General features: G+C 38.7%; 1 protein-coding gene and 1 long non-coding RNA gene across 4 annotated transcripts in view; one reads left to right on the top strand and one right to left on the bottom strand.

Moving 5' to 3' along the window:
* Positions 1–24,131, bottom strand: part of unc13c (unc-13 homolog C (C. elegans)) — a 118,244-nt gene that overhangs the window by 23,884 nt on the left and 70,229 nt on the right. For both annotated transcript variants that reach the window (XM_088412518.1, XM_088412517.1), the window contains exons 17-23: positions 19,191–19,324; positions 17,172–17,257; positions 6,216–6,342; positions 4,957–5,053; positions 3,615–3,758; positions 2,790–2,867; positions 624–701 (exon numbers count right to left, since the gene is read on the bottom strand). In XM_088412518.1, the coding sequence (XP_088268644.1) occupies positions 624–701; positions 2,790–2,867; positions 3,615–3,758; positions 4,957–5,053; positions 6,216–6,342; positions 17,172–17,257; positions 19,191–19,324 (744 nt within the window). The remainder of the gene's footprint in view (positions 1–623; positions 702–2,789; positions 2,868–3,614; positions 3,759–4,956; positions 5,054–6,215; positions 6,343–17,171; positions 17,258–19,190; positions 19,325–24,131) is intronic.
* LOC148424495 (uncharacterized) lies at positions 9,109–12,224 on the top strand. 2 transcript variants are annotated; one of them, XR_015865311.1, is made up of 5 exons: positions 9,109–9,232; positions 10,599–10,710; positions 10,906–10,981; positions 11,795–11,902; positions 12,057–12,224. It is a non-coding gene; the product is annotated as an uncharacterized LOC148424495 (long non-coding RNA). The 2 variants fall into 2 exon arrangements; XR_015865312.1 differs by lacking the exon at positions 10,906–10,981.

Below are 24,131 nucleotides of genomic sequence, written 5' to 3' on the forward strand. Positions count from 1 at the left end.
TATCAGGAAACTGACAGAGAAAATTGAATCACAAGGTGGGCATGGGCAGAACTAGGGGAACTGACCTCGAGTTCACTTTGCATAAAGCATGCTCTGCAACAGACATGTGAGGTGTAGACCTGCAATCTATATCTCAGCCAGGGCCGATTATGCTTAAAAAGCTGTACACTAAGCACAATTCCGGCAAACTCTTTGAGTTGCCGTAGTCATAATTTGGATAAGTGAGGTGCGGGTTGAAGATTTGAGGTTACAAACAGCGATAAGAGTTGGAAATACGATATTAGCAAACTGACAGGGCAGATTAGTCGACAGAAATGGCACACGGCAAACTGAGAGAAGGATTACAGCCCGACACTGTCAGGGTCAATGCCTTTTCACTTCCAATAAATTTCACTCGAAATTACAATTTACATAATCATGACCTAGCGCTTATTTGTCAGGCCGAATGCCGGTGTGAGGATGTAGAGTTTAAGCCCCGGGTGCCAACTGACAGCCAGCCTGTTCGATTGTCCTTGAGAAAGACGAGGAATTCTGATATAGCATCTGGGATTATGAAAACCAAACATTGCATTCTCTCCTCATTGTTCATTACAAAGGTGGAAAAAAGTCTAAATGAGACAGACCTGTTTGCCTCCCATTGACTCGAACATCTTCTCCAACTGGACTCTGAGCTGCTGAATGTTGTTGAGAAGAATACAGGGCTGTCAAAAAGAGGTTGAAAACAAATGGGCGTCAGCGCACGATACATATTTAATGCTCACGTCTCGCCGAAACAAATGACAGCGCCCATTGCGCAGAAGCGGCATGTGGAGTTTGACTCGCTCGTGAAATGGAAACCACATTGTAAAAAATCTCACGAAAAGAAGCCAAAATAAATAAATAAATCACAGCCATCGTGAACATCCATCAGTTTGGATTTCCTGACACATCATCTATACAAGAGACGCGAGGCGTCAACACAACATTGTCAGTCAATGGAGGAACATAATACTACAGGGAGAGGAAGTCCTGCGCTGAATACGTTTGGATATTATCGATATTTTGGGCCCCCTGACAAATTTAACAGATGACAAACATTAATCACAAGACTTTTTATGCCTGCCTGCCAGTAATTCTTCTTGCTTTTTAGTCAGGTGTGCATGATGTGCATTATCTGGCCCAAACAGTATGAAATTCAGCCCCAGCGCTTATAAAAATTTCGGTCCGTGGTAATGGATAGGACTGAGATTGTGTTAATCATGCAGGAGCATGATTGGTGTCCTTTCAAACCTCTGAAAGCAGACTGGGACAGTAATGACACCATCTTCCTTTGGATCACTCTTCCTTTAAATCTGAGAGCAAATTTGCATTGGGAGCAAATACATAACACTCACATATATGTAAATGAATGAAAATACTGACTCCACAGTCCTAAATATGTTCCAAACAATTGCGACTGATAATGCTCTCGACATGCTCAGAAATGAGCCAACTGGCACCCGTTTCATGCTTTCTTCATACTATCAATTTTGATGCTCATTAAAAAAAGGTCATTTTCATATTGTTTGCAAGAAATGTACTGAGAAATATCATTATTTTTCATTTGGGCTACAGTTTTTTTACATATTTTGGTACTGCAATTTCCTACATTAACAGCGGTACTCGATTATGGAATGTAGTCTGCAGCTCAGAGAAGTGAAACAGAATAAGAATTTCAATATGTGGTACAACTATACATATGACAATAAATTAATTGAATCTTAGGACTGAAGCAGAAAAAGTTTTTTAATTAATTGAATTGGATCATTGAGAATCAAAACTCGACTCTCTAACCTATGCTAATGCAGTAATTGCATAAATGCAAGAAAGGGTTATGTTCTTTTGTCTTTTGTCTCGTGTTGTTCCAGCAGTTAGCATGAAAAAAAATACAGTTATTACTGTTGGTTACTAATGGATTATGTCACGTTCAAACTGTGCAATATACAAAATCCAGTTGCATTGCTGCCTATCAAACATCAATATTTTCATTTCCCTGTGTGCATCTGCCAAGATCTTCCCTAACAAACACACAGATTCATTGTAGCAACATTTTTGACATGAATGGCTTGTGAGCATTAATATTACAGCATCAATTTAACAAAAAAACAACTAAGAGGGTACTCTATAAATAACATCTTTAAATCTCCTCTGAGTATCCTGCACACTTTGTTCATGACAGGTTGACAGAGTCTGAACGAAGGGGCGTTTGTTCAGCCATTCTTTTTATGTTTATGACATTTAGCAGTGCACTGTTCCAATATTTCCAAGTATGTAATTGAGTCATCTAATTGCATCCCTGCATTTATCAGCACTGCGTCACAACACACAAAAAAACAAACATCATTATAGTGATTGCATTGTACTTGATGTATTACTACCACCGCATCACTCAAATGTCTTTTCATTTTTTTTTCCTTCTCATCAATTTGTTGAGCAGGATGTTTTCCACTGGGTCCAACCATACGGAAATATATGCAAAAAAGAGAAATATATGCAGCTCTGTTACAAATAGCATTGTCGCTGCAATGACTGTTGTGTCTTATTTGGGTGTTATGAGGAACCCAAGTTGAATCTTTGGCCACCTGTCACATTAAACATCCGACACAGAAGCCAGAAAATACAACAACTTTGGGCCGGGTGATGAGTAATTATACTTTAAAGTGCATTGCGGCACAAGCCATAGCAATTCCATTTACTGTTGAAGAATCTATTGGACGGACTTCAAATATTTATCTTAAAAAAACTATTTGCATACAATAGAATGCACTTACCACATTTTCCTTGTTCAAATACAAAGGGTAGTCCTTGGAAATAATTGCGGCATACTGCAGAAGAACCTTATTGATAGTCTGTATGAAGAAAAGGAGAGGGAAAGTCGGCGTTATAATTACAATTGTTTGCCTCCGCTGTTAATGAATTGCAGGAATGTATTGAAAAAATATACAAGCAGCGTAGGCTAAGAGCATGAAATCAATAGAGTCCGTTATTAATGTGAAAAGAAAAGAGAAAAAGAGAAAACAATAGCACCTTACGCTGCAGTCAGGCTATTTTTTTCTACTTTTATAAAAAGACAACCTTTGCACATGCCCATGTGGAGTTTGGGATGAATTTTTTTGTTTCCGTTTGTTTCTTTTTTGCTTTGTTTTTGTTTAGAGACGTACTGATGTGCTTCTTTGCAAATTTTGCGCCTTGCTGTTGACTGAAAACGACATCACATACTCAGGGCTCGAATAACAACCCGTCATGGCAAATGTTTTAGTCATCACTTTAATTGCTGACAAAATATTATTTTTGTACTGCTACGTTTTTTAAACGACCGTAACTAAGTTTTATACTTCCTTGACTGTTGTAAATGTCAAAATTTGGGCTGTCCTGAGCTGATATTTACATTCCTAACATTTCTAAAGATAGGACAAAAATCTCTTTGCTGAAATCTAGTTTTAATAGAAAAAAGTGAAAAATGTCTAAATGTTAAATATCACAACATTGAAACAAACACTGTACAGTGAAGATCCAGGAGGTTTTATGATGGCACATTTAGAGCCTGGAACACATTTCTATTTTGTTTCAAAAAAGCGATTGCATCCACAGCTGACCTTGGCAAAACGGCACATCAAGTGAGCAAGAGCTTGGGGGTTCGGACACTCCAGCTTCTTGATGATCTCAAAACTCTGGTTCAGCTGCGTGAACACGTCCACCACCGAACAAGAGAAGAGGGCATGCTCAGACGTCTGTTGGAACTGCGAAGACAAAAATAAGAATGAAGTATTGCATTTATATCAGTGATTCCCAACCTTTTTTCAGCGAAGTATCCCTGTGAACTATCCTTTCAGTCAAGCACCCCTTAACCAGAGCAAAGCGTTTTGGGGTTTAAAAAAAAAAAAGGAATTTAAAACATGCCATCAGTGTCTGATACATTAAACTTTAGATCCTTTCAAACTTCATTTGTATTGGTCCACAAAAATAAATAAACAACTTAAATTGTCCTCTTTTGGATCATAGAAGAAATCTGTTATCAAACAGAAATAGCCTATTTATTAAAACATTTTTCCACAAAAAAAGAATCAATATGAAATGTCAGACCTGTTCTCAAAAAGAAATAATTACAAATAAATATTTGTCCACAGAAAAAATATTAAACATAAAGTGTCCTGTTACGAGTACCCCCATTTGAGAACCAATGATTTACTCGAATAGAATGCCAGTTTGATCTTTGAATTGATCCAAAAACTCAGTCAAATACAGTGACTGATATTTATGGGTCAGTTTTTTATGGATCCATCAATGATCAATATAAAACCACATATTTAGGGTGAAATATATACTTGTAGTGAGTTCTATCTTCACTTAAAAAAAGTTATCTAAAAAAAATAGAAAAAAAAAATAAGACACACATACAGTACATGTCAAATATTCAGGATACGGAATACAATTTGCTCATTTTTAATTGATAGATTTTTAATCACATTCAATTCTTTTAGCAATGAATCGCAAAAGGGCAATAAACTAGCTTCATTTTTTAGCATTTTCTAGACAATTATCTAACCTGTATTTATAATAAATATTCAACGATCCATGCAGGAAAAAAAGGTGCCAGAAGGCAACGGAATTTATTCATTGTTCATATTCTCTTATGTACCACTAGCTTTTTTTTTTTTTTTTTTTTTTTTAATTTTGACTTAAGTTTGTTTTTGCTTTATTCACTTCCATTCATATTCTTGTCTTGTGTGTGACCTGAGGCTAAGAGTGCCTCTTGTCTCTGTGAACAATTCCTTTTTTATCTGAGAGACTCCCTCCTCTTGAAGAAACAGCATTTTTCATAGCAGGATGTCCTTGGCCCATTTAAATAAAGCAAAAGAACACACGGCGAATTACAATAAACCTTTTGCCCCCCTTTTTGTTGTCCTTTCCTTTTTCTTTGTTTCATTTTTTACTCACGCCATCTTTCTTGTCCCTCTCCAGAGCGCCATTGAGGAAATCCATAGCAACATCTTCATTCTCGTCAAGCCACTGAATGACAAACGGCTCAAACCACCTACAAGAGAAAACAGCACATTTATGTTTAACGTAAGAAAAAAAAATACGTGCAAATGTTTTCTGACAACAACGTGGCAAAATATACAGTAATTGAAAAGCTTTATGCAACCTTACTATTCTAAACACACTATAGCGATTAATATTGAATAATTAATATTGAATTTGTAAAATTTGAATTGAGTAGCAAAGCCCACTCGTTTGTATTCATTTCAGGGTACGGAGGACAGGGGGCATTTTGTAGTTGCTCGGGGCTCAGGTAGCAACCAATGACGGCTCACCAGTTTTGTGAAGTAGGTCATGTGACGTTTACAAGGTGAGTAATGATTGATTGTTGCCTGATCTCTGAACAAAAATGATTTTATTTTCAGATGGCAGCAAGTAGCAAAATGGCCGCCCCAGAGACAGGTAAAAATAAATGTTGCTGCTTAGGTGCTTATTCACAAAGGTAATCATTAATTGGAATCATTCATATCAAAGCAAATTGTTGTAAAGACAGTTTTTGGGTTGACTTCTTCAAATTAATTTGATTTATTGTCTGGCCCAAATTTTAACATAATAAATATCAAACTATTCATCAGATAGGAAAACTAAATGATGTTTCAAAAATTGCTTTTTGTGACAGGATACAGAAATGACTTGACCACTGTATTGAAAATTGTATAGACACCCTTGGAAAACCCTAAAAAAAAGTGTTGCCATTATATTGTTTTCTGAATGAGCAAAAAACCTCCACCAAGGTTACTTTGAAATCTTTTCATGCGTGTGTCACCCTCCGTTTTTGTGTGTTCTACTGAAGAGTGCCACACATTTAAATTTATGCTTCCCCCTCTATTAACTTTCAGACAATGTTGCGTCTGCTACAGTTGTCCAACAGCGCTGATAAATCAAGTATTTGTTTGACTTTCCCCTTCGCTCCGTCATCTTGGAAGTGCATTAAAACGTATACCAAACACATACTTAATTTTCTGCGGTGCCTTAAAGTGGTCTCTTAATTAACCGATGCAAAAATCTTGGCATGGTTTGATCTGAAAGGAATTCCATTAGGTTGTTTCGCATCAGTAAATCACGATGACAGCCTCCTTTCACACGTCACACGTTTTGAGTGTACTGTATGTCCATTCAGTGTGTGTACATGTCGGAAAAGAGTGGATTTTACTTACAGAGAATACTCTGGTGGAACCCCCTTGAAGGCTGGCAGTTCGCGCACATACTCATTATGGAACCATTTGACTTTGAAGTGAAGATTCATGTATTCAGTGCTTTTGCATAAGCGGTGCTTATCGTGCTCTGAAATGCAGATGAAAACACAGGAAAGGGAAACCAGTTGGTGCAAATATGTCATGTCTAAATTGTAGAGCTTGGTTGAAATTAAATGCTTTTTTAATTTTAACCAGGTTATAAAATATATATTTTTTTAAAGTCATTCAAATTCAGAGACAAAAAATGCGTAAGCATAATCACAATAAAAAATGAGACGTAGCTTCACAGGCACAAATTATGCCAACAGCCCGCAGATATTGAAGGTATTAGAAAATAAAAAGCGGCTGGCAGCTCCCTTCAGAAAAGACAGAAAGCCCTTGAATGACTCCAGAGAAACTCCAGATAAATCCGTTTTTGGCTGACGTTGCTGTTGACTCATCAAGTCTGGCTCACTTCAGACTTTTGGGAACAATTAAACCTTTCTGTGGGATCCCCCAGACGCCATCAAGGAATGGTGAGAAGGTAAGGTGTCAAAATAAAACACCAATTTTAAACATTTTAAAAGACTTTTTTTTCTTCTTTAAAGTTTCTTTAAAGAGTGATTATCGCTTGTTGCTGGTCACGTGGCACATATATATTCAATTAAATTCACACATAAACCCATACGTTTTCAAAAATACAACTTGCCAAAATACCGAATAATGAACAGTAACTTTACCCACTGATCAATGTAGCCAAAATTGCTTTAATAGGAACAGTACAGATAAGAATATATGAATTTCTAAGTGACTCCAAACTTTTGAACTGCATAAAGAGCAATAGCGCATTTGTTTTATCCTAAAAATAAAAAAAAAATAACAGTATGGCAATCAGTAGAAAATCCAATAGCAGTGAATTGGAAAAAAAAAGGTCATAAAATTGATGAGTTATAAATATGTTAGACAACCCAGAATGAGATTAAAAATGCAATGAAAGAAAGTGCTGGCACATGCGTGTGCATGAGGCATGAATGAAGTCAAGATAAGCAGTCTGTGTAGGCAGCAGACATTGTTTCAAATGGGAACACGAGTGTGAAGTTGAATGTTCTTCAAGCAAGAAAAGACCCCACTAGAGCGTGTTTTCACAACAACCTAAATGGGTCATAGAAGTAGAAGTCATAGAAGTTTTTTGTTATATTTGCAGGTTACTCCATTGTCCAAAATGTGTACGAAGTTGCAAATACAGTATAAAATGCATGCCAGGCCAGTAGTTGGCACTGTTATTATTGTAAAGAAGCTTATGGGACGTGAATAACATGAAAATATATTGCATTTTAGATTGTCAAGCAATAACTTTGAAGATTAAATTTGATAAACCTTTAAATGTTGTATTTTTTACTTTGTTAACTCAGATCTCTGCTAACTTTGCAACCAAACTTAGAAGAGAGCCAAGAGCACAAAGATGAACATTTATTTAACAATTTCAAATTTTTTTATTTGATATTTTCATCTTAATTACAGGATTATACTCAGATAAATATGTTACGAGATTTGCAGACGATAGTTCTTGAAGATTATGATTAATAAAGATTAATTATGAACAATTGTCCGTTTAATTTCATTTCATCGGCTGACACTTTTTAGGCACCTGATCAAATTACAAAACAGATGTGACTTCTAATGTGTTTAAGACACAATGTCACACGTAGGGATGCAATGATCAAGTACTCCCAGATCTATAGAGTTCTCAGAGAAAGCCTGTTATTTGGAATAATTTCTTGTTTTTTGATAATCGGATAGAAATTGTGTTTCTTCTCATCCGGTTCATCAAATAATTGACAAATAAAACCAACAGATTAATCTACAATTAAAATAATCACAGTTGTAGCCCCAGCCATGTGTCACAGTTTTTACAGAAGTAAATATGGTTCCCTGAGCTCATTTCAATTCTTCACTTGGAAAATCCTTAATGCTCGTTTCCCTATTTACATGCTGGCACTTTCCACCAGGAATCCCATCATGGAGACTGACAGAGAAGTGTGGCAGTAGGTGGGAAAACATTTGCAGAAATGAGACAACCGTCCCTCGTTAACGACATTTCCCAAAGACCGTGACTAAAGATGACGTCACATCATTGACTCATGTCACCAATCAGCAGTGTACGGCTCAAAGCTTCTTCCCAATGCCTCTGACTTCAGAGCTATGAGGAGCTTCTTAGTAAGCACCTTGATCTACTGGCAATGCGGTGACATCATTCAACACTTTTGGGCTGTGCAAAACATTCTAAAGAAAAAAATAAGTATGGCAATAATCGACCCTTCATACCATTGTAAATCGGGAGCGTCGCAAATCAATTACCGCCAGTATCTACATTCATTGAATTCAAGGTCAGGTGAGCACTACATGTATATGGGTACAGTACTATGTCAAAAACGGAGCTTAAGACACTAACATTATGAAGGAATTGATCTATGGCTGCTCTCATTTAGCTCACACCGCCTCGACGGTAACTGAATAGACGGTTGGAATCCAGCTCGTTACGCCCAAGCTGTCACGCTCTAATCCTGATAAGAACCACGAGTGCTTAGCCTGATGAATAGTGCTAACTAAGCCTGCCATCCCACACTCTTCTTTAAGCCCAAAGAAAATATTGTCAGGTATTTAAAGTACCATTTTTTTTTTCATACACATCCTTGTTGCATTCAACTAACCAAAGCAATACTGGGTGTTTCTTGTTTTCGTTGAGGAGGAAGATTCTGAGGGCGATGAGCGCTTTTCACAAAAATAAATAAATACATAGAAGCCACTGCAAATGTCATCTTTGTTTTGGAGTTCATTTTATCATTAATCCTCCAGATCTGACACAACAAAGAGATGGCTGTGTAGCAAAGCCCTTTTCTCTTTCTTTGCTCCATGCTTTGCTTTTAGATCGCCAACTGTTGAGTTAGTTCAAATTGGGAAGGAATTTTGACAGTTTGGCAGGGATCCCAGGAGCCCGGGTAGGTTTTTTTTTTTAAAGCAGTGCAATATCCTTCCTGAAATGAAACCAGACAACGCCTTGCAGTTACTTTTCCTCTGGGATCGCTGCTGCCATCTACACCCAACCGTTATGGGTGAATCGGTTTGGACTACATAGAGAAATGTAAAGTTTCACTTGGCAGCTGCTTCGATTGTGAGTTGGTTTTCAAGGAGGCAAATTGTCAGGATTGTATAAACTGTTTGGACAACAGCAAAAACAGTAACAAGTAGAAGAGACATGTACCTTCACACCTGTCAACCGCAATATTAAACAACCAAGTAAATGTTTTCAAGAAATTTTGCATAATGATCCATTTAGAACTTTGGTAAATTATGGTTATGTTTTGCATGCACCACATATACAGACCACCACACTAATTGAAAGGTGCAATATGGTGGCCTGGTGGTGAAGTGTCACTTTGAAGAGGGAAATCAATGAGAATGTTTCTTACATCATTCGCTCTAGCAACGTACTGCCTAAAACGGTGCATTCAATGTTTTATTTTGTCTGTTACATTAAAATGCCTCTCGTGATACTAGGCATTAAAAAGAAAAACAAATTGAAGAAAACATTTTTTTTTAGACAGAACACAGGAGTAAACCGGTGCAACAAACAGGGTACAAATTTCATTCACAGAGGCTGAGATTCAAACTTACAGCCTTCAACTGTGAGGTAAATGTGCTAACCAATATAGTACTATGCTATCAGTTTGACCAAACACATATACTGTACACAAAGTCACCTGATGATCTACAGGCAGCAGATGGAGGTCATTTCAAAGGAAAGGTCAGCAGGTGTTTACTAAGTCCGTGTTTGCATACACTATAATGTCATGAATTAATTTTTTCTTCCTTTCAGTTTCCTGAGTCCATTTTGTTTGAACTATGAATGCGTTACGGATGACAGGAAATGGTAAAAATGAAAAATCACACGTTACCAGAAATTTTTGTCTGAACTGCTCAAGAGTCATTTTAACAGGGTTTCTGCGCGTATAAGCAAATCCAATTTAATGTGTTTTAATGTAGTGAAATGAAGATGACATTTTTTTTTCCAAGAGGAAATTATTAGGAGCATGAAACAACTTTTTTTTTTTTTTTGGAAGTACGAACGTGACTTTTGCACTTTATTTTGTTTACTTTGTATAGATGCACATTGTCAAGAGTGATGCAATTTTACGGCAGGTAAATGGTTTCTATTATGAATTCCAAATGAAATCTAATGGAGCCAGAAGTGGTGAATGGAGCATTTTAAAAAAGTTATCGTTTAGAGCTGTTTAAGAAACCCGGCACTAAAAACAACAGTAGCAGCCCTGACTTAGTGCTGAAGAGACCTCTCCTTCCATTCAGTGGCACTACCACCCGGGGGCCTCGGAATAGAAAGGAGAATCCGAGGGAAACGAAACGAGGCCAGCGGGAGCGGAGCAGTAAAACACGGCGAAGGCTGCGTGACTTCTTCAGGGTGAGTCATCAGCGTCGCTTTTAGAAAGGCTTTAAATGATTTACATCCAACAATTTCAACTGGGAACGTCAGCGACGAATGACTTTTTTTTGCCTATTTAACAATAGACCCCACAACGCCATATTAAGAATTAAAACGGCTATTTGTGTTCCTTAACTTCTTTGACTGACTGAAATGTACACTGTATCTCATAAGCATGGCGGTACCTAATGAAGTGCCTGATGAGCGCGGTCTTCCGAGGCCCGTCATTGCATATCTGTCGCTCGTGAAGGTCAGTCGGTGCATATTTATACATACTGCTTATGTAAATCCATTCTCATGAGGTCTTCTTCTGCCGCAACACGGCTAACCAACCTCCTGTATGTGCATGATTGAATGTTGAACAAAGGACAAGCTGCAATATGCTGTTTTCTTTCTTCACACTTCATCTATTTATGTGGTCATTTTCTCAACTCTTTATTCAGTGTTATTGATGGTGGCAAAGTGCAGAATTTAATGGGAGTCACCAGAGGTGGGCAATTCGTCGATACTGACACTGTCTGACATTTTGTGAATAGTGAACCTTTTGACTTTTTAATTGAATTTGAAAGTGTTTTCAAACTTTTGCCTATATGAGTTTGAATATAATCTTATATAACGAGTCACATTCTGCTTAACCAAGTGTCAAGGCTAAGACGTTATCATTCTTTATCTTTTAAAGGGGCCCTGCCATGAAAAGTCCACTTTTTGGTGCTTTTAACTATGTTACAGTGTTGATTCGTCACCCTAAAAACAGCCAAAGTTTTAATTTCCTACACTGATGGATTTCTAAGCATCCCTTGCTTATTCAGCATTCTCACACCAGCTCCGCCCGAGCAGATAAATATGACAAAAATGACCTGGAGCACACTGCTGGACAATCAACGTCAGTAGAAAATAATTCACCCACGGGTGGAACTATTGTTATGAATAGTAGGTTCCCACATGGACTATTTTTGATTGGATGAATGGGTGATAGTGTGAACAGTGTATTGATTTGTGGTTTTATCTGTTAACGTCAGCTAAACATCTATTTTTGGCCCCATTTTTCATACTGTTGGAATAGTTTCCATCAGCTGCGAGCCTCGTGAGGATGAGCGGTCAAGATGACGGGTAGATGTTTCGTGGCCGCCCGAATTGAACGACTTCATGAAGGGGGAGAGGCAGTCACACGGTAAGAGTTTTATCCTGCTTGATGGTGGTTGTATAAAACATTGGCTGCATGCTTGTTAACAAAAGCAAATGTTCCATTTGTTGCTAAGCCTGTGATAGTGAAACAAGTTCTTTTGTGCCTTTGCTGGTGGTTAAACAATGCTGGCTATCCTGAGGGAGGAGTTGGCTTAGGATCCCTGGTGAGGATGTCATCTTGTCTGACGTCCTTCTACAGAGACATCGCGACTCACATGGGACGGCTCTTTGTTTCGGCGTCATTGGTTTGAAACGAGTTTTTGTCTTGACTCCTTTTGAAGCATCAAAATGAAGGCTTGATTTGTGAATCCTAGTGATGTTATCTATTAAAATTACAGGAGCTATCCCTTTAGTTATCACTGCAGAGCTTGAAGGTGAGTGGTGCTGTTTGGTGTTGGCGACCAATTTTAAAACTTTGTGAATAACTGGAGGCATGTACAAAGCAATACCCAGTTAATTTGTTTTGCACAAATTGGAATAAAATATGGCTAGCGGGAAGAATCAATTTTTGTTGTTGTTTTCTTGCCATTAGACATACCGGCAACAGCTTGCAAAGATATATTTCATGAGATGCTGTGTCGCAATTAGTCATTGAGTGCATCATCCTGATAAAGCAACACAAACTAACAACCAAATTCCTTCCTCAAATATATGTCTCCTGTTTTCAACGATACCTGAAGGGTCAACAGAAAATCCCATTCTGTATTGACCTATTTAGGCGGAGGCATTCAATTGACTTCATTATTTTCAGCTTCTTTCTACTTCCAATTTTGGGTAAAAGCAAATTAGAAACTGAAGTCCACATATTTTTGGTGTCTCTGCTAGGGTCACCCATGACAAATAGGAGCTAGGTGAGGGAGCAGACAAAGCATAGTTCAAAAGATCCCTATGATGAATACAAATACCGGATTCAGTTATCCCTTGCCCATGCCCGGGGGTGACAGACTGGGGGTCTGGTGGCTGGGCCTCTGCCTACGGGGCTCGTGGCCTTATCACCTGAGGGTGGGGTCAAAGGGGTCAGGTTTCATAGAAGCCTGGGCGATGGACAAAGGCAGGGACCCCAGCGAACTGATTGCTGACTAAAGAAGCTACCTCCTCCGGGTGGCCCTAGAGACCACACATGAAAATGAGACTATGTCTCTCGGCTATACCTGGGACCGCCTGGGGTTCGCCCTGAAGGAGCTGGGCGAATTGGCTGGGGGGAGGGAAGTGTGGATTCCCTTGTTAAAGCTGCTACCCCTACGACCTGAAATCAGATAAGCTGCAGTAAATGGAGTAGAAGAGTCCATATTACGTTCCATGTAGTATTAGAACAAAACAAGATTCTCAATCATGAGGGATTTTACAACTGATTCTGGGTCATGCTCTGCCAGCAACAGAATATAAAATTTCCCGATTCATTCATTATATTCCATACATACACTGCCGCCCTCCCCTCCCCAATAAAACATGTATCATCCACATTAATAGATGAGAGATTAAGTGTCGTCTATTCCACTGAAAGCTGTGATGAGATATAGCTGTACCACGGCGCTGGTGAATTCATGCAAAGCTAACTTGAGCAATACGTCATTCATTTATGTTTAATGAAGCTATTCCAAAGGCGGGATACGAGTTAACACACTGATGGAGTTTGGGCGCCATAAAGGATACACTTTCGTGACGACGATTAAACATCTTTAAGGTAGATTGCAGAGTGTATACTCCGAGCTTTAAAAAAATGTTCTGTAGTCCAGTCAAGCTCAGTTTCCACCAAGAACAACTACTTTAGGTTGGTATGGTAGGTAAATGAACTATATGAATAACTATAATACCAATAGCCAGTAGTATGCTTATTTTTACTACTTTTTTTTAAAGTCTTTTGGATGAGGTTGTACCTATTAAGTGAATTGTTTTGCTCTGAACTGTGTGCAGTGACAATAAATATGAACCCACCACGTTTAGTTTTCTTGTTTGGGTTGGGTGTTGTTCAGCTAAGAATCATGTATTGGACAATTTTGTTAACAGTATTTTTTTTCATTATACATTTCAATAAATATGTTCCCAGTGTCACAAAAAACAGTATATTTTAAGTTAAAAGTAACTCAAAATAACACTGATTGCACACAATCAGCACTCATTGTGGGTAACATCTGTTCTCCGCATTTGACCCATTTCCAGAGGGAGCGGTGTGAAGCAGTGGTGCCACCCTCGGGGAGTATTTTGGGGATTTTAATTTCTTTACTGTACCCAATGATTACTAAACCGTAACTTTAAATCAGGTCATACGTAATCTAACACTCAATTTGAGTAACTATTGTGAAAGAATTCATTTTTAACTACATTAATTGTAGGACAGCAATAGTATCAATCATTCTGTGACTGTTAAATGAGATTAAAATGAGAATAAATGGGAATAAAGTGTTTTGAGCAAAGAGATCTTTGTATGAAAATGCTAGATTTAACATAAATAAGCATTCTTTCCACTGTTTTTTTTTTTTTGCTGCACAAGAGATTTTTTTTTCTTTTTTAACAAAATAATTGACTTTTTTTTTTTTTTTAAGTTAACAGTTGACTGTGGTGTGTGTTTGGATTTCCCATTAATATAATCCATTGGAATATATATGTCATCATGCATGAGAGGTGCCTAAACTGTCTGTTAAACACTTAAGATACATTTTATTTGAGAAACAAAAAGTGGAATTTAGACTTGTAAAACCATAAAAAAAAATGCACAACCAAAAATAAGTCTGTCATAACAAGTACTTAAGTGTTAACGAATGAAAACGCACAAGAAATTGCGCTCATTCATTATTTCACAACTTCCCTTTCTGTCTTTTTTTTCTGTGTCTCTTTCTTTGTCTTCTCTCCTCCTCTCCTCACATTCAGAATCACAGAGAGATGCTAATATTAGCATCAACCCTTTTGGTTGTTTTTTTCAGCCACGCCACCACTGAGGTCCTCTTAGCAGGAAAAGTAGATGCATCAATGCACATGTGCCCGCATTCGCGTTCCATCCTCTTGTTTCCATTCATTCTTTCTCTGACGCAATGTAGGCGCGCAAACAAATATGGTGGCATCCTTCAGGCCCACTTAACTTCTTATGTAATCTCGTCTCTCCTTCTGAGTGACATCCATTAGGTGTCTGAGATCAGTGTTTCTCGCTCCTCGTATGAATTATGGCACACTGATGTGAAGACCTCCATACTAGGCCTATGGACAATATACTGGTAGTAGATTTGACAGCCTCCTTTTTGTATCTCACATATACAGTATATATATTGTGTGAGAGTGTGTGCGGGTTGCGTGTGTGTGCGTGTGTGCGTGTGTGTGCGTGTGTGTGTGTGTGTGTGTGTGTGTGTGGTAGGTCTGCCATTGGCAGCACTTTCATTTGGTATCTGGTTCCCATAGCAACATAGGACAGTGGGGCATGGAGAAAGCAGCAGCAGGTACACGCTGCAGCTGTGAGGGCATTAACTATCATCAATTGAGTGAGACAACCCTACCTACCGTTTTTAGAGAAGAAAAAATAGTCTCCATCAGAGAATACATCTCAATACTGAAAACATACATAACTGGAAAACCTACTGTAACTTAAAAAAAGTGTTTTTTTAACACACCATGATGAATAAGGTACCAACAAAGCAGCTATGGCTGAGGTTAGCTTGTTTAAAATGCTAATACTAGTTTTGTATTGCTGTTGCTGTTAACCTGTTGGAGCTGGGTTTGCATTCTTGTGTACATTAATGATTTGTACATTAATGATTTGTCAGAGACACGGGTACAGGGAAAATCAGTAAAGTAAGGCTACATTCAAATTGTGCTAGCACTTTAGCACTGCAAACCCACTCTTTAAGAATATCTAAATGTAACTTATAACATTTCCCGTGGAGTTAAAAATAGTATGATGGTGAGCTTGAACTTGATCCATGTTACACTAATTTGGACGTTCTTATCACCAAATTTAGACATTATTCGATTGGCTCATTGTGAGGCATGTCAGCATCCGTTGAGTAAACTTCAGTCACTAAATATGGTTCCCTTGCTAGATAAAAATGGTGGCAAGATGACCCCAATGAAAAGACACATAATCATTTCATCCAGTCAATTAAATATGGGATTGAAGGTGCCAAGCTGTCCTTGATTGGGGGAAAACGGGATCACTACACACTGGGAGGCATTTTGTTTCCATAAAGGCTGACGTTGACAGGGGATCAAGAAAGCAAGACAAACGAGGTGCACCGGTGCATAGCATGTGCTCTGTGGTGATGCCATATTGTACGCTGAGCAATAAAACAAGCAACACTGAAAAAACACATATTTTCCCTCTCTTTAATGGTTGCGCCGGCAATGGTAAATTCTAGCCCGGTTCATTATTTCTGATCGCGAATGTATGTGTGTGGTCAACAAATCAACACTGAGGGCTCTAGGACTCGAGCTACCAGTTTCAGGGGGCTCTGCTTGTAGTTAAAAACATCTACAGTATTGTGAGATTGATTTAAAACTCCCTTCTGGATCCCACCTCCACACCACAGATCCACATATCCTGAGGGGGTGTTGATCCGCAGGACTCTCACGTAACAGGAACAGCTTGCTCAAACTCCTATAGGAGGTATTTGTGGTCTTTAGGGGAATTAAGATGGAGCAGCAGAGGTTTTTGCATGGGGATTGTAAGTGAGAAGCCCCGTTTACCCATGAAACATCTGTCTAGCGGTGTCAAAGCAACTCGGAGATTTGTTCCTTGATTGCTGCTTCTTTAGGAAAGACATTAACTTACATGTTGAGACATGCAGTAGTTTATTAATTTTGTTTAGATATTGTATTGAAAAATTTATATTATTTTGGAAGGTCTTGAACTGTTTTCATGTGAGAGCCATTTGGTAAATGCAGTCTTTCATTTTGTAATTGTTCATGTCCAAAAAACAGCGTTTTGAATGTCCTGTTGCTTTTGTGAGGACTTGGATTGCACCCTCAATCAGTTGATGATCTCGACTCAGATTGTGTGAATCAATAATAAGTAATCAGTGGGCAGTGTGGATGAGAACAGCTGATGAGCCCTATTGTGTCTTCAAACAATGAAATTGAGTGTGTGTTGAATGAAAGTGTTGGTGACACCTCATACCTGACTAGTGCATGAATTAATTAGTGCTTGGTGAACTAATCGCATATAAAAGGTACATAATGGATGAACTGCAAAATGTCACAAGACCAGATTTCAGCCATATATTGCAGGATAACAAATTCGAATGTTTATTGAACTCTGAGATTGGACTCACCTTCCATAGCGTACTTCATGTCCAGGGCAAAGAGGTTCCATGTAATCTCTGCACTGATTTTGCCAACGTTCAGCTCCTGCGGAAACCTGGCGGAAATGGAAACGGATTCCAGTCAGACTCATTTCCCATAACGACATGTTCCACTAGGCAGCCTGAGAAGAAATCCTAATGGTTTTGCAAGACGATACGGTTGGTGAGGCTCACCATGTAATAAGAACAGTTAGTAAGCGTGCAGCCCTTTGCAGAGACTTAAACAGTTTTTTCAACTGTTGCTCCTGACTCTTCATTCAAACAACACAGCATTACTCTGAAATCATGTTTAATCACCAATTCAGGGTTCACCACTTCATTTTTTTACTGACATTGACATATGGCACCTGTTGGCACCGGTGGCTTGCGTTTTGTGATATATAGCATAAATTAGCCACTAGCTAGCAGGGCTACTACTTCTACTTGGTTGAGGCATAGATGGATGCTAGATGGATGGATACGAGCCTGCAGACTTTGACGATGACAGCCTGGCATAGTTCCCATTCCTACTGATCACATTTTAACAAACCATCATGACTCAAATGTGCTTTGTCAGATGGTAAATTTGTCTCATAAACCAACACTTATGGGTAGAGAAGTGAGGGAGGAGCAGACAAGTAGTGTGTTGTAAGCAGAGTTCAAATTTATGGTCATCAAGATTTTACAAAAGTTTTTCATTCATAATTAAATGTAAATGTGTTATTTGTGCTTCTGCGTTTGTAATTATTTCTTACCAAAGAAAATAAAATAAAAATACATGACCCTATATCGCAAAGGTGATAAATAAAACTACATGCCCATAGCAACTGTATAACAATTGATACTATGATCGTTTTTTTTTAAACGGCAAAGTATTTTCTCCCAGCTGCAAAATAAACACAGTAAGAAACGAGAAGTAGGATTTGTGATGTGAGCGGCAAATGAAGGAAAAAACAGATCCCAAGAACAATCGTTCCTCCTGCTTTCACATCTAGCGCGCTTTATACCTTCAGCATACAATAAAAAAGTTAATCCATGTGGATACGTTCTACCTCTATGCCACATAAACAAGCTGTTTTGAATGCAGGACGGCTTTTTTTCTTCAGAAATATTCTCTAAAGCCTGTAATCTTTTGTAGCCATCGTTCAATGGATCATCATGGTCTAGCTCTGAAAACAAATTAAGCGTCTGTGTAGAATTTGGCATCAACCCCTTTTCAAGGTTTTACCATAACATAACAGTGGGGGTCGTTATAAGTCCTGGAACTTGACCAGAGAAGAAAAACTGGGGGAAATAGATGTACAATTATTGCAGAGCTATCATTAGACAGTGTAGGAGAGGCTAGGGGAGGAAGCTTAGGGCATAAACAGTTGTAATGAGCGTCGTAAATCAGCAAGGCGCATAAGAAAAGAGAATGAGCTAAAAATATGAATGCATACAAAAGGATGAGAGGGTATGTAATATGTGTAAGTAGGGCAGCAAAAGGGGACGAAAAATGATCATTTGAATTCAACTTTGGTGAATCCCGCTGTTTTCGTGGAATGTGCAACATATGCTCAGCAATTACAATCTACAAAGTAGCTGATGCATTATTAGGAAGCCATTCAATTAAGTCTCAACACCGAGGGTAAGAATGGCCATAACACTAAATTGCCTTGCTCGATTACAGGATGAAATTAACCCATCTATCTATTTTTTATTGTGCGACTTCTCTTCAGACTCATGGGTGAGCTCGATCATATCGAAGCCAACACTTGGGCAAGAGGCAGGGTACACCCATGGTTGGTCGCCAGCCAATCGTAGGGCACGGGAAGTTTTGTCAAACAATGGTGACAACATTTCAAAGTTCAACTTGGCTTCGCCACTTAGTTATCACACTACCATTACCATTTACTACTGGGAATGTGCCATTACTTGGCTAAAATACTGCGAGAAGGTGTGGTATAAAATGACTCAAAATGGTCAAAATACTGCACAAGGATTAATTAATAAGCTTAATATAGAACATACTGATTGATGACAGGCGTGTAGGCCGTTCTGTCCTCGTCGATGACCGACACCATGAGGGTGATGAGTTTTGGCCAAAAGTCCAGGTTCTTGATGGATGGTCCCTGTTCCTCACGTGGGATGTCCTGCTTTCGGCTCTGTATACAAAAAAATTGGCCAACGTCAGGCCACCTTGCAAAAATGGTAGTCACATTTTTCAGAAATTGAAAGGGTGATAGAATTTCTTGTTTCTGACAATTCCACAGAGTGATGAGTATTTTTTTTCCAGTTAAGTACTATAAAGGAATGATCAGTTACTAGTGTATACAGATCCTGAACCTTTGATCCAGTCACTAAGCTGTTTCAGTTTTTCAAACGACAGGGGGATTGTCAATGGTGTATTTTACATGCAAATCCATAATTACACTGACAATGACAAATACTATTTGACATCCCCTCCTAAGAATATACTTCTTTTCTTTACTCAATTTGTTTATGTAAATTGCGAATTGAAGATGAATGGAAAACGGTGAAACTGTTTGGATTCTGTTCCTGAATAATTTAGCGGGAAAGATCTAACAACCTTCAGCGTATTGACTTTGGTGCAGCACGCTGAGGAGGCGTTGTTAGGAAGAAAGCTTGGGAATTGGAATTTCAACATGTGTCCGTCTATTCCTCAGCATTCAATAGATTCCATCAATGCATTTTTGTTTTATGTTTTATCCCGTTGCGTGTATTGCAGCATTGAAGGAAGAGAGCAAGTCTAATCTCACCCGAACAAGGGTGCAGATGATGATCGTGTTACGCTCGATTCTGGGTTGCCTTCTTTTAATCATATGGGTTTGGGACCGGCGGAGTAATGAAAAAGGATTACGTCATTCGGATAGAGGCTTCATTCCACTGCTTATAATTGCATTTTCTGCTCCTATTTGTTAAAATAAATAGGCTGCAAAATATGCAGAGGCACTTTGAGCTTTAGATTTTGAACTCTCGAGAGTTGGGAATTGCCGTTTCGACTCTTTGTCCGCATTAACAAGTTGGAGACATAAACCGACTGTATAATATTTTACTATAGATGAATTGAAGAAATGGAAAACAGTTTGAGACGGAGGTGTGCGCTAATTGACAACTTTAGTTGTCTGAACAATTGATTTTCAAAAGTAACTTAATTTGAATATCGGTTCGTTTTTGATTAATCCATTGATGCTTGCAGTAATGTGGGCCTGGAAGGGGGCTCCTCCCACCTGTGGTCCCTTCTGGAGGTTTCTGATTTTCCCCAAATTGGGGTTTTTGAGTTTTTCCTTCCCCTTCTGGGAGCTTTGACAGGGGATGCTGTTGTGTACCTTACATTGAAAAGATGTCTCTGTATGACCTCTTTTCATTCTGTGAAGCCCTTTGAGACTTCGGTGATTTAGGGCTATATAAATAAAATTTGATTGATTGATTGATTGAGTAAAGAATTGCACAATAATTCCTGATGCATGGGGTGCTTTTACAGAAACATGGCATGAATATTAATGAAACAGCTATGAAATGTTTAATTTCGTGGAGACACTATATAATTGGTCTCCTTGAAGATAAGTTCCCCAACATGTTTTACTAATCAACCTGGGAAATGCGTTTCTAGGTTTTAACTCTAAGCCGTAAAAATAATCGTAGCAATGGGAATTGGTAGAGTTGTGTGTGACTAATTTCATGTTCAATTGGAAACATGAATACCAAAAAACAACATTCCTGCAAGGGTGGGAGAAGTCAGTCATGGAAAATCCTCTCTGAGCAGGTGCAAAAATGAAGGACGCATTTGAAGGTTGGCTCCATGGGCCGCATCCTGTTAAAACTCCCTTTGCTCATTTGTATTCGTCTCATGACACTATAGCCACATTGTTAGATGTGATTAAGTAGAATGCTGCTGCTTGTTTATTTTTCTACAGTCACTGATTCACGGATGGCTTCTAATCTCACCTGCACAAAGACGGTGCAGCAATACTGGATTTCACCTTAGCGCCACCACTACTACTACTACTTGGTTGAGGCAATAACAGCAAGATTGATAGCAGCGCTCGGTTCTCGCAGAGGCTGGCGGGTGCTTTATGTTTATTGTCTGCCGCTCCCAGGTCCCGACGCAAACGCATCAGAATTTGCATGCAACTGGCCTCCTTGGAAATTCCCTCATCAATTCCCCACAATTCGACTGCAAATTAGAGTCTCAAACTGAGGGATGCTCTCGAGTAATGCGGTTGATTTCTGAGAGACTGCAAAGATGTTGAGAAGGGGAGGCGCTATAGCCGTAGTTGCAAATGCTTGGCACTAGTGTACTACATTTGGCTGGCAGGTGTGATGCCATATTATTTTGGCATGGAAACTAATAACATTTGGGGGGGGGGGGGGTGCTCTACTCTACTTTCCTATAATAACCACGTCACTAATGAAAATGTGCATCAGTGGAAATCAAGACTTCACGCCAATCTGATCGGCTTAATCACAATTGGACGCGATTTTCCATTTTATGCAAGACTGGTGATGGGCTGTGACGTCATTTGCCAGGCGATCAATGATGTCAAAGATTGTTTTGCAAATTACAGCAATACTCCCAAAAATGAACTCCAAAAGTACAGAGCCGCATGGAGAAAAAAAAAACACAATAAATATTAATAGTACAATTAGTATTCTTATACTATTGCGAGAGCTCGCAAAGATATTGTGAGATCTCTCAATACTTTGCGAGATCTCACAATCTTTTTTTTTTCTCCATGTCCTTTTAGAGGCTCTGTATAAAAGTATGGTTGCGTCCGAGAAACAAATTTTTTATTTTTTTTATCCCACACCATTCGAAGAAGATTGATCCATCAACCATATAAGCCGAGTTTTGATGCACAGATTGGCTTTTTTTTTATATCGACAGTATTCTTTTACTTTTACTTACAATAATTATCGTAACGGGAATTGAATTGAAATCCTGTCACATTCATTTCAGTATTTTTTAAGCCTATCTAGTATAAAACAATAAGTTCAGACCCTAAATTTGTGATGAATAATGATGGAATGATTCTGATGCAATTACCTATCAAGAAAAGCTGAAGTGTCGATTTTTTTTCATCTAGTCTAGAGCAAAAATAATACATTGACCCTTACTCTTCTAAAACTATGAGAGGCGGAACGTAGTTGCAAGCTGCACATTGTAAGAGCCAGTTTGTTTTCCATCTTTGCCATTTAAACTGACTGATCTCTCTTCATTTTCTTGTTGAAAGCATCCTTTTGCTCTGAGGATTCGAGAATTCGTTAAGCCAGGGTCCCTCGCCCGTCCCCGCTGTAGTTATTTCACGCCCGGGCGGAAGCGGCGAGCTCGGCTGTCACGTTACGCAAGATGCCTTGTTGTGTCAGGGCTACGTCTCGGCCCGCCTCGTAACGAGACGGGGCTCTCAAATGAGTTGTAACCACGGCGACAGCGAGGGTAGCTCGTGTCTGTGACCATAATAATTTATGGTCACGGAGAGGTTAGCTTTAGGGTAATGTCTTTTTTTTTCGCTTCTTCTGGATAGGGAGGCTGTCTACATTGAAACAAAGCACAAAAGGATGTAGTAATTAGTAATAGTCTGTCATGACGATGTGGTAATTGCCTGCAGTACCTCTAGCTGTTTAAACAAAAGGAAGCTTATTATTCTACTTTTGGGGCGGACCGCATCCCATAATAGCCTAAAACGGGCATTATCTTCGGTGGTGTGGCAGTCATAAAATCCGGAACGGTTGCCTGATAATCCAACCAGACGTGGCCAATGAAGGAGAACGCCTGGAAATTCTTAATGCAGCCAAGTGATGCTGAGTCTCTGTTGCCTCATTTAAGAACCTCGGGTGGTCCTGGGCAAGCCAGCAATATTCATGAAGACTTTAAAAGGCAGCATGGGACAATGTTATTTTTGCACATCACATAAACAAAGCCTGTTGCTTTGCCGGTCACCTTTGAGTCTTTGGAGAAATTTTATTGCAGGCTGAGGGAGACAAATGATGTGCCAACTGTGGCATGGGAAGAAGTAAAACATGAATAACTATTTAATTTATGATATACTAATATAACCTCCAATGTGGAAGACTGTCATTTTTTAAAGTTTTGAAACTGTTTTTCCTTTTTAATAATAAAGTGACTGTAGATATACAGTAATTGTGAGGATAATAATGTAGGTGGGTGGATATTTTGTGATTTCTAAAATTAGGGGGTTTCAGTTTTGTCTCTGGTCTTCGTAGGTGGAATTTGTATGTATGCTGTATTAGTTTTGCTGGTAGTTATCATGTTCATTGAAGTTACCAAATTACCCATAGTGAGTGGACTGCAACTCAATCACAATACTGAGGACACATATTACAAAAAATGGATGGACATGTATTTGCTGGAATCAATGTGTATAATAAGCATTTTAATGCAAGTGTAATTTTATTTTTCCTAAACATAATTTTAGTTTCTTTCCTGGTACATCTCCGTGGTAAAAGAAAAAATATATAAATAAAAAGCAAAGCACACTAGTAGCATTAATAATTTTTTCAAAATTTCACACTATTCGCTGATGTCTGAAGTTTTGTTTGACTTTTGAAGCAGATATTTTTTTCAGGAAATTTTGGTTGAACTGAAATTGGACCACTTTTGGGGTGGACAACAAGCCCCGGGGGCAATTTTGATATACTGTACACAGATTGGTGTTTCCATTTTACTTGGAGAAAAAAAAAGTACATTAAGTAAGCCTGTTAGCCTAAAACGGATCACTTTGACATTACTGGTACTTTAAGTAAGGATCAGCTAGTGAGTTTTTTCCTAACTATCTTCTTACCTGTATGAACATAACTTAAACTGGAACTTCGATATTGTGATTGCATGGGTACATTTTTACGAGCATGTGGTCGATTGGGCTGCTGTTCTTATGAGCGAAACTATCACGACAAAGCAAGGGCGATCATGCGTGTAATATCCCGACAAAT

This window comes from Hippichthys cyanospilos, chromosome 4, assembly GCF_059441005.1.
Source record: "Hippichthys cyanospilos isolate Australia breed blue-spotted pipefish chromosome 4, RoL_Hcya_1.0, whole genome shotgun sequence".
Classification (NCBI taxonomy): Eukaryota; Metazoa; Chordata; class Actinopteri; order Syngnathiformes; family Syngnathidae; genus Hippichthys; species Hippichthys cyanospilos.